Source organism: Dromiciops gliroides, chromosome 3 (assembly GCF_019393635.1).
Source record: "Dromiciops gliroides isolate mDroGli1 chromosome 3, mDroGli1.pri, whole genome shotgun sequence".
In the NCBI taxonomy this organism is placed as follows: Eukaryota; Metazoa; Chordata; class Mammalia; order Microbiotheria; family Microbiotheriidae; genus Dromiciops; species Dromiciops gliroides.
The window spans coordinates 533,662,051-533,680,767 of record NC_057863.1 but is presented as its reverse complement, the minus strand read 5'-3'; the positions used below and the strand labels follow the sequence as shown (position 1 = coordinate 533,680,767).

General features: G+C 38.2%; 1 protein-coding gene across 2 annotated transcripts in view; it reads left to right on the top strand.

Moving 5' to 3' along the window:
- The window catches only part of PPP2R1B (protein phosphatase 2 scaffold subunit Abeta), a 28,218-nt gene extending 15,577 nt beyond the window's left edge, over positions 1 to 12,641 (top strand). For both annotated transcript variants that reach the window (XM_043994745.1, XM_043994746.1), the window contains 5 exons: positions 3,055 to 3,115; positions 9,341 to 9,495; positions 9,833 to 9,975; positions 10,716 to 10,807; positions 11,263 to 12,641. In XM_043994745.1, coding sequence (XP_043850680.1) covers positions 3,055 to 3,115; positions 9,341 to 9,495; positions 9,833 to 9,975; positions 10,716 to 10,807; positions 11,263 to 11,279 — 468 coding nt within the window. In that variant the 3' untranslated portion in view covers positions 11,280 to 12,641. The remainder of the gene's footprint in view (positions 1 to 3,054; positions 3,116 to 9,340; positions 9,496 to 9,832; positions 9,976 to 10,715; positions 10,808 to 11,262) is intronic.
- Positions 12,642 to 18,717: the final 6,076 nt, after the last annotated feature.

Below are 18,717 nucleotides of genomic sequence, written 5' to 3'. Positions count from 1 at the left end.
AGTTATGGGTTTTTGCAGGTTCTAGTGGTTTTTTTGGTTTTTGTTTTTTTTTTGGTGGGGCAGTGAGGGTTAAATGACTTGCCCAGGGTCATGCAGCTAGTGTCAAGTGTTTGAGGCCATATTTGAACTTGGGTCCTCCTGAATCCAGGGCCCAGTGCTTTATCTACTCTGCCACCTAGCTGCCCCCTCTAGTGTTGTTTTGTTTTTTTTTTTTGTAGGGCAATGGGTAGTGTTGTTTTTTTTAAACAGAAATTCTGATCTTTTCCTGTATTGTCTTTAGTTTTGATTTTTGTGTTTATGTGTCTATATGATAGACGCACATAAATCCAAGGTACCTGATCAAAAGGGAATACCCCTCTCCCCAAGTTTTATAGTAAAACCTTTGTGAAAAGGCTGATAGTTTTTTTTTTTTGGTGAGGCAGTTGGGGTTAAGTGACTTGCCTAGGGTCACACAGCTAGCAAGTGTTAAGTGTCTGAGGCCGGATTTGAACTCAGGTCCTCCTGACTCCAGGGCCGGTGCTCTATCCACTGCGCCACCTAGCTGTCCCAAGGCTGATAGTTTTTTAGTTTAGTGCTAACAATGATCTCTTTTTCTCCCCCTTTCAGATGTAAATATTATGGATGTTTTTTCCTTCTCAGAGCCTTGTCCTCATCTTGGTGTATCTAGCCCCTAAATGTGGCTTTTAGTGATAGTTTATCTAATTGAACTTAAAAGTGAATCACTTTTCAGGGCTGCCTATCCTTTGAAACCCAGTGTGGCACCCTGTCCCCTTTCTGCCTGGGAATCCAGCTTCAGTCCATTGCAATTCCTCATGCTCCATAGAATAGGAGTCAACTGTTTTACAGGGGTTCAAAGATATTAGCCAAAAGACTAAAGGAAATATTTGGTGACATTTCCTTTCATTGTCTGATCCCATAGCAAGGCATCCTTCGCATTACTTGCTTCCCCTCAGTGGATTTGAACAGGTAGTAGGGAGTCATAGTCCTGGCCATGCAGTGGTGGGAAGAGGAGGTTAAAAACTACAGAGCCGTTACTACTCAACTTGTAGGCTCTCTAGGTTTGAGGCTAATCTAGTTTATGTCTTTGATTACTTAAAATTCAACAATTGGATATTATAGAAGAGAAAATTATAGCATAGAATATTAATGGAACCAAGGCTAGGGATGATTCTTGACAGTCATGGTCTCTGGCTGATCTTCGTCTACCTTAATTACATGTTCTGAACATTTTTCATAATTTCTTATGTATTAAATGCATTTTTCTTCCTAAATTTTTTTCTGATTTGTTAATCTTTTTTTAAAATAAGGTAGTCAACACAGAGAAGTGGCAAGCCATAGTGAATAGAAAGCTAACTTTGAAATCAGAGAGACTTGGTTTCAAGTCTTAGCCTTCACACATACTGCCCGCTTCTGACTCTGGGAGTCACTTATCCTGTCTGTGTACCAGACAACTCTTTAGATTAAGTTGTAGAACAGATTCTGATTTGTACTGGTCAAGGAAATTTCTCACTGGGAATTCCCTTTACCAATGAAATCACTTGTCTGACCAAAAAACAAAGTATAAAACTTCAAGTCATTAACTTTCGTTTGCCAGGAATTTAATCCATATATATGAGAAAAGTAAAGGAAAATTCTGCAAGATATTAAAGCAGAATGGTATAAAAAGGAGTACTTTCAGAGCTGACAGTTATTTGAAAGTGTGACAATATATAGAGGAATTAGATGTTAGGAATAGAGTATTTTTATGTTTTTTTAAAATTGTTTTTCCTGGTTGCAAGGGACTAAAACCTCAAATCTTGTATTGAATTAAAATTTATAATGACTAACCAGGAAATTTCTTGGAATTCATCAGCGTCCTCAGCAAGCGTTTATTAAATGCTTACTATGTGCCATACAAAAAAAGGGCAAAAATGTGGTCCCTGTCCTCATATTCTAATGGAGGAGACAACATGCAAGATACACGCATGTAAATATGAGGAAATTCATTAGCACTAATCAACACGAAAAATATAATTGGATTACAAGGGTTTAGATATCACGGGGGCAGGTGAGAAATAACAAAAAAGAGCACACAAAATATTGTGCTGGGACTAAAAGGTAGCCAACTGACTATTTCTAGCCTATACTCTTAATAGTTTTCTCATTAGCATTCAAAACTAAAACTATGAGAGAGGATAGTTCAGAAGTTTACCTGAGTTCTTTTGTCCATTTTTTTTTTCCTTTTCTCCCATCACTTTTTTTTTGGGGGGGGGGGGAGTAATGAGGGTTAAGTGACTTGCCCAGAGTCACAGAGCTACTAAGTGTCAAGTGTCTGAGGCTAGATTTGAACCCAGGTCCTTCTGAATCCAGGGCCAGTACTTTATCCACTGGGCTACCCAGCTGTCCCCTCTCATCACTATTTTCACCCTCTTTCTTTGGGAATATAATTTCTCCTTAATTTCATTGTCATTATATAACTATATGTCTTTCTCTCTTTTCCCTTTCTCTCTTTTTCTTTCCTTCCCCTTTCTCCTGCCCTTTCTTCCTTCTTCCATTTCCTTCTTTCTCTTTGTTTTCTTTTTTTCTTTTTTTTGGTGAGGCAATTGGGGTTAAGTGACTTGCCCAGGGTCACACAGCTAGTAAATGTTAAGTGTCTGAGTCCAGCTTTGAATTCAGGTCCTCCTGAATCCAGGGCCAGTGCTCTATCCACTGTGCCACCTAGCTGCCCCTACTTCCTTCTTTCTTTAAGAGAGATATATGTGGCAAGGCATCATGGGTAGAGTGCTAGGTTTAGTTACAGGAAGACTTGGGTTCAAATCTTCTGACATTTACTAGCTTTGTGTCCGTAGGTAAGTCAGTTAACTTCTGTGTATCTCAGGAAACTCCCTAGGACTGACTCATTTGTGGGTTGTGAGCTGTGTTAGAGGAATGAGTTCCCACACCTTGAATTTCCTGCCTAAATCCCAGACCCTTTGTGCTTTAAATTTCCCAAATCATAACTTGGTATAATGTAAGTAGATTATCTTATTTCTTAGCTTAGGATGGTTGCATATTAACTAACCTCTCTGTATATAGGGTGTGGAATTCTTTGATGAGAAACTGAATTCTTTGTGTATGGCCTGGCTTGTGGATCATGGTAAGTAGAAAAGTTCAGATTAATCAGATTTTGAAAAGCAAATTTTTTTCTTTGCTTTTCCCAAAAAGTTTTAAGGCACTCATATTTTCTTTTTAGGAAGAAACCCCAAAGTGACCTTCATGATGAATGGCTTTGGTTAAAGAAATTTTCCTTTCACTGTGGATATGACTGTTTTATAGTTCCACCTTTGTTCATTTTTCCTGTTCTCATTTCCCCCTTTTTTGTCCTTTGAGGTAGATGAACCCATTCTCTGTCCCTTTTCTCTTACTCAGTATCTATCATACCTCTCTAACATACGGATGTATACATGTACATGCATGTACTGACACATTTCCCTGTATTTTGATCATATTATCATCAATAGTTCAAATACTAAACTGGATAGTGTTTGAGGACAGGCAAAAAGTGGGAAAATAAATTACTTGGACCATTTTAGGTCAGAGAAAGTGTTATAGAGAAAGAACAACATTCTCACTTTGTGAATCTTAGTAGTGGGAGGGATAGTTTGGTGCTGAGCCTTATGGAGAGAGTAGGGATGAATTTCTTGATTTAGTACAAAAGGATACTGAGGTGGGGGCTAGCTGATAAGTACTAGTAACCAATAGCTTGGGTCCTGGTGGCTTCTACTTGCTAGAGGAGTGTTCTTTGCCTGTGCTGGTAGGAATGGATAGACTCATACAGGAAGTGAAGCTATTGTGTTGCCTTTGGGACCTGTTGTTGAGTAGTCCTAGAGTTCAGTGAGTGAAAGGTGGCTTCCTAGTATGTTAGTGGCATCAGCTTTTACACCACACATTAGAAGATGCAATGTGTTGTTATCCTCTGGAAGTACTTAGTGGTCAAACAGCGGTACGTTTTTGCAGCTGTGTGTGGATTTTGTGTTTATATGTATGAAATGAAGACAATTTGTACTACATATTTGGTATTTATGTGCAGGCATATTTGTGTCTATTAAAGATCATATGTAGTTGAGCAACTAATAGAGCTTGTCCATCAGTATGTCAGATATATTACAAATGGACATTGAGGTGGTTCTAGAATTGAAGTGAAGAGGACGTTTGGATAATTACAAAGTTCTTTTATGACACCATGCTTTTCTCTGAAACCATGGGCTATCTTTTAGTACCAGTACTCTTTGGTGAGGAGGTACTACTTCGAGTTGTGGAATACCATAGCCTCCTAAGAATAGATATTGAGCCTCCCCAAAGTTCAGTGAAGTACATGGTGGGCATGAGCAGGCTGCATGATTCAATGCAGGAGAAGCACCATAAAAGTAATCATCAGAGAACTGATGACCAGAAAAGCCATGGGTTGGTCAAATAACAAGAGTGAGGGAAGGATATTGGACAGTCTGGTTCTCCATTAGTATCTAGACAATGTGAGAAGAGTTCCTAGAATGCTGGGTGAAGCCCTATGCTGCATTTATTTGAGGACATAGAGACTCACACGGCTATCACAGATGGGTTACAGTGTGCGTGGCTGAAAGAAATGCTCATATTAATAAAACAGCAGATACGTTGGAGTATTGAGAAGGTATGTAGTTAAAAGAAGGATAGAACGGTAAGAGGAAGCTAAGTGAATAGTCAGTGTATATCTGTATACATATATATTGTTGTGTGTTATCAGTGTTTGTTACAGTGGATTGAAAAGACTACTTTAACTTACTTTGTTCTAGAGTAACCTTAAATTCTCTGATGTTTCCACAGAAATGGCCTCCTGTCCAATCAAAATCTGTTGATTTTCTCCCCCACTCTTGACTGGGGGTATTGACTGACTAGTCTGCAATTAACATGGGCCCTTTTTTTCCTTTGCCTTTGTAACATGTGGAAGTAGAGATAATAATCATTGGTTTGGCAAGTAGCTCCTGAGTCAGTACAGTGTCCAAGATTATTTCCCTTCTAGAGGATCCAGTTATTTACATAGTATAATCTTGGAAGTATTACATAGTTATCATTGGCAAAATATCTTTTTGGAGATAACATCTTGGATTGTTTTTAACTTTTTGAGTGAAAAATTACTGTTCCTTTGCGATGTTGGTCTGTCTACATCACCTTGTTAGAGAGGAAGATAGTTCAGATCTTCATTACCAAAATTAATGGGTCCTAAGTAATCAAGATATAGGTCATTTGTTATGAATGCAAATAAATGTCTTGCTAAAATCAACAATAAACTTTCTATAGCATTCTTCTCATCAATTTGGTAACAGTTGTCAAAAAGAGAGGTGGGGGGGAGAGAGAGTGAGGAGAGAGAGAAAGTTAGTCTGGCATTACCTGTTCTTGATGAAGCCATGTTGGCTCTTTGTTATCATTGTGTCCTTTTCAGTGTGCTCACTAGCCTTTCATTCAGTAGTGTTCTAGAATTTTGTTAGTATTTAACACCCAGCTTACTGACACATATATAGTTTGCAGATTTCATCCTCTTCCCTTTTTTGGAAATCAGGACATTCGTTCTTCTCTTAGATATTACTGACAGTAGCTTAGCAGTAACATATGCCAGTTCTTTTAGTACCTTAGGATATAGTGAACTCACCAAGAGCAGCTAGTTATTCTCTACTATCTCCTTACATATCTTGGGTATCATCTGAGCCACTTTTGTTCTCTCTTTTCAGACCAGAGGTCATTTTCTTTGGCAGAGAAAGTTGGAAGAAACACATTAAGAATTAAGCATCACTGCTTTCTCTCTCTCTCTCTCTCTCTCTCTCTTTCTCTCTCTCTCTCTGTCATCAGTTATCATTCTGCCATTCACCCCGAGCAAAGTTCGTACCCCTTCTTTGATTATCTTCTTTCACTAAAAACATTAACTTTCACTTGTTAACATTAGCTTTCCTGATCATCTCATTCTCAGTTTAAGCATTCCTGACAGTGTTCTTAAGGTACCATTTTGTGCTTTTATATTCATCATCTATTACTCAGCCCTTTCTTTTTGTTCCTTGTACATCCACATTGGTCTCTAGAGAGAAAAATCCCCTTTTACCAGAGTTAATTTTGCTTGATATCTTTAGAATTTCATAAAGTCTTAAATATTATATGTGATCTCATTTGTGTATTTGAGGGGGCCTTTTTTGTATGTAGCACTGTGCTTCTACTGGTAATACCAGAAAATATAAGACATGATATGGTTTGTATTCCATTCAGAACTTTATGAAACTTGGAATCTTCTCAGAGCCCACCCTCGTTTTCACTGAGTTCATACTTCTGTTAAACACACTATAAATTAGTAATGTGGCATAAAGTAGCAAGAGAATGTTGGAGGTAGGAGGCAGACCATAGTTTAATGAATCAGGATAAAACTTGGTGCTGTGCATTAATAATTGTTAATTGGTGCTGGTCATCAATTGTTGACTGGTAAGTTACAGTCTGCATTTTATTCCCAACTTCCTCATTTTAAGGGATCTTGAGCTGGAAGAATTAGTTTAACCCTGTCATAGCACAAAGAAGAAACTAAGACTGAGAGAAGTTAAGTCACTTTCTCCATCCAGATCACCAGGTTCTAAGTGTCTGCTTGAATGTTCAAACTAAGGTTCCTTGACCCACAATTCAGTGCTGCTCCTGCTGACCTTGGCTGCCTGGCAGGAGTCCTGGAAGTCATTCACCTGCTCTTTCCTCCCTTATATCAAGACCCCAGACAGGAGACCAGGATTTATTTGCAATGTTTGGTGATTTAATTACATAGAAACACTTCTGAACTGTAGAACTGCACAGTATTAGTTGCTTTTGTCCTAAAGGCAGACAGTGCTGCATGAACTGAATCTTCCTGCTTCTGGAAGGTTCCTACTTCTGTAGAAAGTGAATGGATACCTGGCCACTCTACAGTCACAGTGTCTTTTGTGTCTGTCCCTTTATATTCCCACTGTTGATGTCCTAGTCCATCCAGATTCTTCCTTACTAAATCCCTGAAAAGGCATTATCATTCACTGAAAGAACACTGTTCTTGGAGTCCAGAAAGTCTTGGCTTTGAATCTCTTCTTTGACTAAAATCATGACCATGAGCAGATCATTTGACTTCTCTGAGCCTCAGGTTGCTTTCTCTGAAAAACAGCTGATGTTTCATAGATGAAATGAGACTATATAAAATGCTTTGCAACTACTAAAGTGCTTTATGAATGTCAATTGTTAGTGGTGGTGGTGGTGGTGATGATAATACTCTTTACAGATCCCTAGTCGTTGGCTTTTCTGACTTTCCTGCTACAATTTGAGCTAGATATGAGGACAATCTTGTTTTCATTAAAGCTTCCTTTAAAAACCACTACCATGTCCTCTGCTTTAAAAAAGCCTTTCATGATTCCTTGTTTTCATATCAGTATGACTTTTAAAATCCGTAATCTGCCTCTACCTAGCAAACCTCATTTCTTAATATCACAATATCTAGGTTATAAGCTTCATGAAGCTAGGTACCCTGTTTAATTATAATTTTATTTCCCCCAAGGCCTAATGTAATGTTTTTCACGTTGTAGATTCTTAAAAAATAGTTTTTGAATTAATGTACAAACAATCCCTCAATTTTATTTAAGCAAACTTGCTCAATCTATCAGAAATAAGTAATAATCTTCTGTTTGAGAATTCTCTTCTTATCCAAATTGTACTCATCCTTTAAGGTCTCATTCACCTCTTTGAAACCTTTGACTCATGTAGGCCTCATTGATCTTCTTTCCTCAACTTAAAAAAGTTTTGTTATTCTGAATTTGACAGACATTAACAAAAACAAGCATCTTCATATACACAGAACAAAAAAGACTTGTGCATGAACCGTGTGTCTGGTATATATAGCTTACATTAAAAAATATATATAATAAATTCAACATGGTTAATTTCAGAGCTTCCTGAGTTGTCTGTGAGTCCTTTTGAATTTTTTCTGTTCTCTTCTGTATGTTAAAAATAATGCTACAGTGGTTCTCTTTTCTTTTTGGTATCATTATTTCTAGTCCTTGTCTCCCTACTATATCTTCCTCCACCCCATTAAAAAAGCAACCAAAGGGCAGCCAGGTGGTGCATTGTATAAAGTACCAGCCCTGGATTCAGGAGTACCTGAGTTCAAATCTGACCTCAGACACTTTGACACTTACTAGCTGTGTGATCCTGGGCAAGTCACTTAACCCTCATTGCCCACCCTCCCCACCCCCCGCCCAAATAAACAAACAAACAAACAAACAAATAAATAAATATATAGTTAAATTTGTGTCTCAGATCAGCCAGCCTACCCCAGCCTTCAGGCCCTGGGGTAGTATGCTTCATCCTTGATCCTCCAGAATCATGGCTGATCACTGCATTGCTAACACTTCTTACATTTTTCAGTTATTTTTCTTTCCATGTTATAGTTATTGTTTGTAGTATTTTCTTGTTTCTATTCACTTTACTCTTCAGTAATTCAAGTCTTAGCAGATTCCTCTATTATCTGTCCCTTTTATTATTTCTTACAACAGTAACATTTGATTACATTCCTCTACCACAATTTGTTTTTTTGTTTTGTTTTGTTTTGGGTTTTTTTGTGGGGCAGTTGGGGTTAAGTGACTTGCCCAGGGTCACACAGCTAGTAAGTGTTAAGTGTCTGAGGCCGGATTTGAACTCAGGTACTCCTGAATCCAGGGCTGGTGTTCTATCCACTGTGCCACCTAGCTGCCCCTCTCTACCACAATTTGTTCAGCCATTTCCAATTGATGGATTTCCCCTTAGTTTCTAATATTTTGCTACAACAACAACAACAGCAGCGAAAACCAAGGCTGCTATAAATATTTTTGTACATATAGGTCTTTTTCCTTTTTGGCTGTCAGTGGGGTATAGGCCTACTAGTGATATTGTTGGGTCAAACCTTTTATAGCACAGTAGCATGCAATTTAGCATTTAATTACATAGGGTTTTATATTGTGATTTTTATTTCATGTTGTTAATCTTATGACCCCTGATTAATTTGTAAATTCCTTGAAGAACAAGGACCTTATAATATATTTCTTTTGTATCTCTTAAAGTGCTAAACAGTTGGTGGTCACTCAATAAATAGTTTTTGATTGATGAGTGGCATGGTTGTTATTCAGTTTCCTTTGGGTTTAATGTGATTCTTTTGAAAGGGAATTAACTCTCTATGAGACCAAAGGAACTTACTGAAAGTATGTGTCATTATAATGTGACAGTAAATTTTATGTGTTTTCAGAAAAAAATTGGTTGATTATTAATAAACTAGATTATGTCTGATTATGATATGGACTTACTGAAAATGTCTTCATATTTCTTCTAGTGTATGCAATTCGGGAAGCTGCCACAAACAACCTAATGAAACTGGTAGAGAAATTTGGTGCTGAGTGGGCCCAAAATACCATTGTTCCCAAAGTACTAGTAATGGCAAATGATCCTAACTACTTACATAGGATGACCACTTTGTTCTGTATTAATGTAAGTATGCAATGCATGTTATTGTTGAAGAATGTCATTAAACTGGTTGTTCAAACTTTTTTTTGTCCAAATTCAGGACCCATTTGTTTTCAGAATGCCTTCCTCAGCCTCTCCAGCTACAGAATATGAAGGCCTTTTCTAGCTCTGAAAATTCTTTCATTCTTAGAATGCCACCTGTGTATTGATGGCTCACAGCATGGAAACTTAATGGTGTTTGTTTGCCAGTAACTTAGCTGCTTATTTTCTTACCTTGGTAATTAAAAGTTTCATTAAATTCTTGAAGAACTGTCACCTGGATGGGTTTTTTTTTTTGACTTGATGTTTTTCCTTTTTCTAGGCACTGTCTGAAGCCTGTGGCCAGGAAATCACAACTAAGCAAATGCTACCCATTGTATTAAAAATGGCAGGAGACCAAGTAGCAAATGTTCGCTTTAATGTGGCCAAATCTCTACAAAAAATTGGTCCAATTCTAGATAGCAGGTATGATTTTAATGTTTCCCATCTTGTATTTAAAGTAATTTTTACTTTTAATTTAGTATGAAGTATCACTGAGGCTAAAATGTTTCCCAAAGAGAAAGTATGCAGTAGAAAAAGCACTGATTTGATGGCAGAACTCCTAGGTTGAATTCCCAGCTCTTCCACTTATGGCGTCTCTGACCTTGAGCAAGACTCTTTCCTTTTCTGGGCCTAGTTTTCTCACCTGTAAATGAAGGGGGGAATTGTACTAGGTGATCTCTGTGATCCCTTCCAGCCATAAATCTTTGATCTTAAGGGGGTTATTTATTTTTTTTTTTTTGCGGGGCAATGGGGGTTAAGTGACTTGCCCAGGGTCACACAACTAGTAAGTGTCAAGTGTCTGAGGCTGGATCTGAACCCAGGTACTCCTGAATCCAGGGCCAGTGCTTTATCCACTGCACCACCTAGCCGCCCCTTAAGGGGGTTATTTTGATTAACTATTTGGCAATCACTGTTAGGATGCCCATTCTAACTTTCTGTAACAAAACCACCAAATAAAGGATCAGAAAATTACTTGATTTGAAGATGACTCATATTGATAGTTTCTTTAGGAATTAAATGAGTTCATATTCATCACATTTTTATCATAGTTTGAAAAAAATCTCCTTTTTGATTTTTAAAGAAGTCACAGAGTTTGCACCATAATTAGGCAGTTATTTTTTATAATAGACTACTTATTTTATTAATACTGTTTTTTTTTTTAGTGCATTGCATATTGAAGTCAAGCCAGTGTTGCAGAAGTTAGGACAGGATGAGGACATGGATGTCAAGTATTTTGCACAGGAAGCCATAAATGGTAGGGGTTTGTTTTTTTTTTGTGCTTTGTAATGTTTTATACTGCTAACAGGGCATACTTTTGTTTAGCAAGGAGTATGTCAAGTTTTATAAGATGCTATAAACATTATTTGGGGAGGTGGCCCTCTGTAGTCTGTGGATGAAATATTGATGGGCAGACCCATTATGTTCTACCGTTGCCCTCCCATAATGAACATACTCAGTATATCTTTGTCTGGGGGATGGTGAGAAAAATGTACTTACTATTAAGAACAGAAAATTATATTTTACAACAAGATAATTACATTTTAATCTTAAAGTTAACTTCTGAGTAGCCTAGTAGAATGAGCAACCTGGCCATCTTGAGAACTTTGTGCTTTATGATGATGTTTTTCTTATTTTTTTGCAGAGACAGTATAGAAACCTTTATCATATCATATCTGTATCACTAACTTTATTTTATTTGGAATTTTCCAGTTCTTGCCTTGGCATAATGAGGAACAGGAAGGAAAAGATTTTACTAAATTCTTATCACAGATTTCTAGTCAATGTGTTCTTAAATGGGATGCGGAAAAAAAAAAAGGAAAACCTTCAAGATCTCATCCAAGCAAATGGCAACAACAGTTACAAGAAATCAGATTTCAGTGACTTGACTTTCTCAAGATGAAATGGGTGTTTTTTTTTAAACTTGTTTTCTTTGCTAAGATAATTATTTAAGCCATTCTTATGGTTTCTGACCAATTCTCAGCATTCAGTACAGTCAACTCTCAATTATCCACTAATGGGTTATTCATGGCAATTTCTGTCTAGCCAGTTCCTGGGGACTTCTTGTTAGGACCAAATTGGGGTCAGGATTGGGTATAAGGGTTCATTTGAACCTGGGACATGGATTAGAGTCAGTTGTCTGTGTGTTTATGTATGTGTCTGAGTATCTCTGACAGCATTCCAAAGCTAAGTACATGTGATTTAATATTAACTGTTATTTTATACCTCACTTCTCCATTTGTGTGGATAATTGAGATTTGGCTGTAATGGAAGTCTCCTTTTACTGGATGATGGTGACTTTCATCTGTGTCTCCTGAAAGGGGCATGTGGAAACACAAGTTTAATGTATTGGTTGCTTTGGTTTTCATTTGCTTGATTTTGACTTGTAATCATGTCATTCAGAAACCAAATACAGAAGCATATTGCTGCTTATTGTTGTGATGTTGAAACCTAACTGTATTGAAGCTCATTGGTGTGAATACATTTAGAAATAATTCTCTTTTTTTGTCCAAGAAACCTTAAATTTAGTGCGTACTAGTAAACAGTAGTTGTTCCCCTGTTTCATTGTGAGATTTCACTTTTTTATTTCTGAAGAGTAAAGGAACATGGGTTTTTAATGCTGTGTGGATTTCCTACATAAACTGGTTCTGCTTCCAATAATGTTAAGATCCAGTCATTGATACTATACAGTAACTTTTCAAGCTGAAGTTTCATTGCTCTCTTTTTGATATGGTGATGTCTTGTCTTTTTATAGCTTAAAATTTGTTTTTCTGCATCAACAGTCAAACCTCATTAATTCCTTTTGGAATTTGTGAAGATGGATTTCATAGAAGGGTTTACTAAAACAAATTACTTGTGTACATCAGATGGAAGGAAGCATATTTGAACTATTTAAGAAGACAATCTATTTTCAAGCACTCTCAAGTACTTTAAAAGGACCCATTTCAATTGTATGGCCCTTGATGTGCTAATTACTGATCATTCTTATATAAAAATGGGTCCATTAGGAGCTCTGCTAGGCAGTATTTTGTTAGCCTAGTTTGAGTTACTTTGTGTACTTGAAAAATAATAAAATTGTATTTCATTAAACATTTTAAATATAATTTTAAATTTGTAAATTTTAAACTTATTTAGATTTTTCACTAACACAAATTTATCTTCCTCAGCTCACATAAATTAGGGAGGATTTGCTGTACTATGTTTTCCTTAGGTGAGACTAGCTGTGTAGTTTGCCTGTTTCAAATTTTTTTTGTTTTGTTTTGTTTTGGAGTCATTTAAGTCATAACTTTTTAGCTTATTGAGCCTTACCTGTCTAGGTTTTGTGAAGCCACTAGGAATCTTTGGTGACTTTGTATATTAAGTAGTTACAAAAAACCAAATATTGACTAACTATTTTCAAATTTGCCATAACCCCATTGAAAAAATATTTTATGTGAACATTTAAATAATGTTTTTGTTCTGACTGTCAAAGTACCTTTTAAGAAGAAACCAATGCTTTATTCCTTTTTTTGGTTTTAACCTTTTCTTTAAAATCTTTTAAACTTTTCTATTTTTCTATTTAATAGACTCACTAATGACATTTTGAGCCTGACATATTCACATAATTTCATGTTTGGAAGAAGTAACTAAATATAACCTTTAAATTCCATACATTGTGATGTTTTAAGGTCAAAAACCAAAAGAGATGAAAGAAAATCAACTTAATTTTTGACTCAGTATATCATTCCTGTTTCTTTTAAAAGTCATTCCATTTTCCCCCACAGAAAGCCTTGTCTGTCATCCTCTCTCTACCTAGACTGTTCTAGCTGGTTTTTAAGCATGTTTCAGTGACCTCACTTTGGGCTCTTTTTCTTTAGGGAACTTTTTTGGAAACTTAACTGTGTCTTAGTGGGTGGATAGGGTCATGCACCAACAGTAATAAATTCCCTTTCTAACTTTTCAGCTAAGTTACTTTTTTTTTTTTAAGTGAGACAATTGGGGTTAAGTGACTTGCCCAGGGTCACACAGCTAGTAAGTGTTAAGTGTCTGAGGCCGGATTTGAACTCATGTACTCCTGATTCCAGGGCTGGTGCTCTATCCACTGTGCCACCTATAGCTGCCCTCAGCTAAGTTACTTGACCTGTGATTTAGGCATTCTCTCTTTAGCTCCATTTTCTTTTCTGCAAAGAGGTCGGTCCCATTGGTGCATTGCACATTCATGGGATGAAGAGGATCTCGTCCATGTATGCTTATTTCATTATCTTGAAAGGGCTGTGGGGCAGCTAGGTGGTGCAGTGGATAAGGTGTAGGCCCTGGATTCAGGAGTACCTGAGTTCAAATCCGGCTGCAGACACTTGACACTTACTAGCTGTGTGACCCTGTGCAAGTCACTTAACCCCCATTGCCCCGCAAAAACCAAAAACCTTGAAAGGGCTGTGAGGACACTTCCTCTGCCAGTGTAGATATTAACCTTTCTGCTCCTTAGTAGATGAATATACCGCTTAGTGGCCAGCTTTCTAGTGATGATCCTCTCAGAATTTAGCCAGTCTTGTCTACATGGGCTTGTATTTTGTTAACTGAATTTGGTGTTAGGACCTGCCACAACTTATGATCTAACCTTGTGACATAACCTTTAAAAACCTAGGTCACAGCACCACAAAGAGGCATTGGAGTTGGCCTTTATATAATGTATAATATGATTGTTTTTATGTACACACCTCTTTCTTGGCATATCATCTTTATATGCTGTCTTCAGAGGATTACCAAAGATCAAATTGCACTTTAGCTGGTGTGTTAATTTTATCTGGTTTTGCTTCTGATATTTTCAGTGCCAAAGGGAGATAAAAGTTGTAATTTGGGATCATGTGGAGTTTTTCTATACCCAGGTCTTGGTAATTTGGTCTTATTTCAGCTTTAGTGTTTTGGGGGGAGTTTTTTGTCTCTGTGTATATTATCTTCATATATTCTCCTGGTCCAAGTACTTATCCTTTAGGATGTGAAGAAATGGATACATGCAGCATTGTGTCCAATAGCTGCCTCTATTTACATAAGCCACAGCTCAGTTTTTTGTTGTTTTCTTTTTTTTTTTTAGTGAGGCAGTTGGGATTAAGTGACTTGTTCAGGGTCACACAGCTAGTGTTAAGTGTCTGAGGCCGGATTTGAACCCAGGTACTCCTGACTCCAGGGCCGGTGCTCTATCCACTTTGCCACCTAGCTGCCCCTTTGTTGAGTTTTCTAAACCAAGCAGACAAATACTGACTGGGTGGCTCAGAAATTTGTGCTCCTGAAAAATGAATTACATTTTAGTGTAAAGAGCCACAGTAGGCACTTAGCTTTCTGTACCAACCTAGACCCTTATAAGTACCTCATCCATTATAGAACTCACATGGATGTCTTCTTTGTTAAAAGGTTGGATTTAACTCAGTCAGGATTACTAAAGCAGCTTTTTCTTATTTCTGTTGTTCTGCCAGGCAGATATTAATGGTCACACTCCTTAAGGTTGAAGAATAAGCAAGTTAATAGTTTCTGATGAGGGAATGTTTTGAAATAACTGATACAGTCACCCCTGAAGAAGTAGCTTGGTTCTAATTGCATGATGGGGTCTCCAAGATGAAGCTGGATATCTTGACCGTGCAGGGAATAGAGCAAATTTTAGAATTTTCCAAAGGACCACTTTCTGATCTCAGATATTATTCCTGACCCAGTTGTTGAACTATCATGTCATCAATTCCTTTAGCTATATTTAATTTTGCTTCCATATGAAATAAGCATGTTGTATGTTAATGTTCTGAAAGAGAGGTCTGTGGTTTGCAGGGTTATACAGAAGTATTTATTAATGGAAGAGTAATGCTTGTAGGAAATTGCTTAGGTAAATGGATGGGAGTATAAATTAGTCAGTGACTTTTCTTCATTTTTATTTTTTTTTTGTTTCCTTTAGTATGTTTGAATTGCCTTTACTAATCTTTTTAAATTTTTTGCCATCCCCATGTTAAATTTCACTAATTCTTAGCTGTCCTCTATATCACAAGGCATGTAGGTGGCTTTGATTTTCCCATTTCTACCTTACTCATTGACTATTCTTTAATCACATATCTCTTGCCCTGCTCTCTACCTGGAATATTCATGCTCTTTATCTTCCACAGGCCAGGAGAGAGATCATAAGCAAAGTCAGTGGCACGGAAGCCCAAAGTTCAAACTTTAAAAGATAGGATTTTTATTTTATTTTAAGAGAGCTAAGGTATAAGGGAGGTAGGCCAGTGAGTATGAAGTCACCTTTTTTTGGTTGTTTTTTGTTTTTTGGTGAGGCAATTGGGGTTAAGTGACTTGCCTAGGATCACACAGCTAGTAAGTGTTAAGTGTCTGAGGCTGGACTTGAACTCAGGTCCTCCTGACTCCAGGGCTGGTGCTCTATCCACTGCACCATCTAGCTGCCGGGAGTATGAAGTCACCTTTAAGGAGAAGCAATGTGGTATAATAGAAATAGACTATGAGTCCGAAGGCCTAGGTTTGTCTTGACTCTGCTAGTCACTTAGTAGCTGTGACCTTGGACAAATCACTTAACCTCTGAGTTTAGCTTGTGTACAGAATTTTGAGGATCAAATGAGGTGGTGTAGATGAAAGCACTCTGTGACCAAAGTCATTAACTCTTGGGCACTTTTAGGAGAGCTCAGGCCAAAGGACACTATCTGGATCCTTGAAATTCCTGTTTCTCAAATGATCTCCTAAAGTGTTTTGGAAGACACCCCTTCCCTTCCTGCCCCAGCCATTGAAGTTGTACACAGATCAGTCTAAAAAGCTACAGGTGCGAGGTAGTTTGGTGAGGAATTGCTGGGAAGAAGGTTGTATTTTATCTCTTGGTATTTTAAGAAGTTAATATTTGCCAAAGATTTTCCTAGATTGTAATTTCCACCCAGAGAAACAAGCAAGTGAGCTGAGTTCACTGTTCAGTATTCCAAAATGTTGCATGCCTCATTGGACCACTGTTCTTCATTGAGGAGAGAACCCCCTTTAGGAAGCGGACACATGTCAAAGTTCTAGGCAGGGCAAATACTAGCTGGGGCTGACCTCAGCTCCAGAGCTGCAAATGACAGAATCATTTAGAACTGACACTTTACACATTTGGAAAGACAGTTTCTTTCACTGGTGATGTGCTCAGAACTCTGAAAAATAAAATAAATTTATAAATTCAATTTACATTAAAAAGGTTAGAAGCTAGAGGGAGGAAGTGAAGCTGGCCAACTTGGGTTTGGTTTACTTGGAGTAGTTTATCATAACATCAAGCACTCTTCATGAAGGGCAAGGGATTCTTGACATGGAGATTTTTTTTCCCTCATGGCAGTGAAGTGTTTGCTTAGGGGAAATGTCAGGGAAAAAAATGTTTGTCTTAGAAATCCCCTTGGCTTTTCCCTCTCTTGCATTTGAACCAAAGGTGAGGTCTTGAAACCTGGTGTTCCTTTCCCTAGTTCAACGCCCTAATATTGTGGCCATTTATCTTGGAACTCACCATCCTGAGATGCTGTACAGTTTGTTTCCTGGAGATGTATTCCATGGAACTTAAGACTGCCAAATGCCTGTCTCAGAACCCTGTAGGCAGAGAGTTAACAGTCTGAGGACAGCTACGGAAGTAGGTTGTCAGCAATAGGCATATTTTACCTGTATTTGGACGACCTTCAGCACAGGTCAGTGTTTGGAAGCCTAGATTGAGATCTGATTTGACTTTGATGTAGGTGTATGTTGCAGTGGGGGGGGGAGTCACTTAGATCTGCTGGATTGAGAGGTCCAGGCTGCTTAGTTTCCTGTTGTGTTTCAGTCAGCATTTTGAGCACCATAGCATTGTATCTTGTAGAATTTGACTTAGGGGAGATGTAAGCTGGATGAGTTGGGATAGCAGTAGTATTATTTGAGATCTAAATCTTAACTTCCCCAGTTAGACAGGAACATGGCTTGATTGAATATCCTCTCAAATTTTAAATACAAGGGGGCAGCTAGGTGGTGCAGTAGATAGAGCACCGGCCCTGGAGTCAGGAGGACCTGAGTTCAAATGTGACCTCAGACACTTGACACTTACTAGCTGTGTGATCCTGGGCAGGTCACTTAACCCCAATTGCGCCCCCCCCCCCAAATTAAATACAAGCTATATGCCCGAAGTGAGGATAGGATGGTGGGAGTTGAGATCACCTCAGTGGTAGTAGGTGTTCCCTGGAGAAAGTTGTGTTTTTCTCTGATTCTTGAATCTGTCTTCCCATGTTTTCATCTTGGGGGAATCTTGTAACCGTCATCAGATGCCCAGCAATATATAGTTCTCAAAGGGACTGTACAGCCAAACCTGAAGAATTTCATGCTATGTGAGGCTGGCACTTTGTCTACATTCATTTCACTTAAGGAAAGTATGATCGGGGTGTGATACAAAAATGGAAATTGGTTATTGCCACTGTGTCAGGAAGGCTCTGCCTAGCAGGCATCCAGTTAGTGTAGTAGCTAGAGTACTGGACCTGGAGTTGGGAAGACCAGAGTTAGAACTTCCTCAGATACTTAGCAGTTGTGTGTCTCTGGGAGACTTAGCAGTCTCTCAAAATCCAGGTTGCCCCATTTGCAAAATGGGGATGTTTAGAGGATAAAATGAGATGCTGTCTTCAAAGTGTTCTGCTAAGCCAGAGCTGTAGGCACTGTCTCCACAACCCTCTCTTGGGCTGGGGGAACGGTTTAACTGGGCCAGTTGTTAACTAGCCAGGTAGAGAACATGAGGGGAGGTAGCAGATTCCATACCCTATCAGAGAGCCTCAGATCTTTTTTTGGTTTCTTTGTTTTTAAGTTTCAATCCTTAAAGTGCTGTTTAAAGGTGTTTCTGTCACCTTCATGCTCATCAGAGGAGACTTGGAGGGAGCTGCCAGATCTGGGCAGGCAGCAGAGTGGGTTAATTTCTCCTCCCATTTTTAGGTAACTAATGAAGCATTTTACACATTACCATGGCCTGGTGAGGTTTAGTGCTATTAGTCCCCTTTTGCAGTTGAGAAAACAGCCTCAGAGAGGTTGAAGTGACTTGCCCAGGGTCACACAGAGTCTGAGGCAGTGTTCAAACTATGCATGTCCTGATTCTAAAGCCCCTTCTTTTTCCATGTCACCACACCGCCTACAAGCTGACTTCCTGCCTTCCGCTGTCTTCTCCTTTGTCTCCAAGCAGAGTTCTGA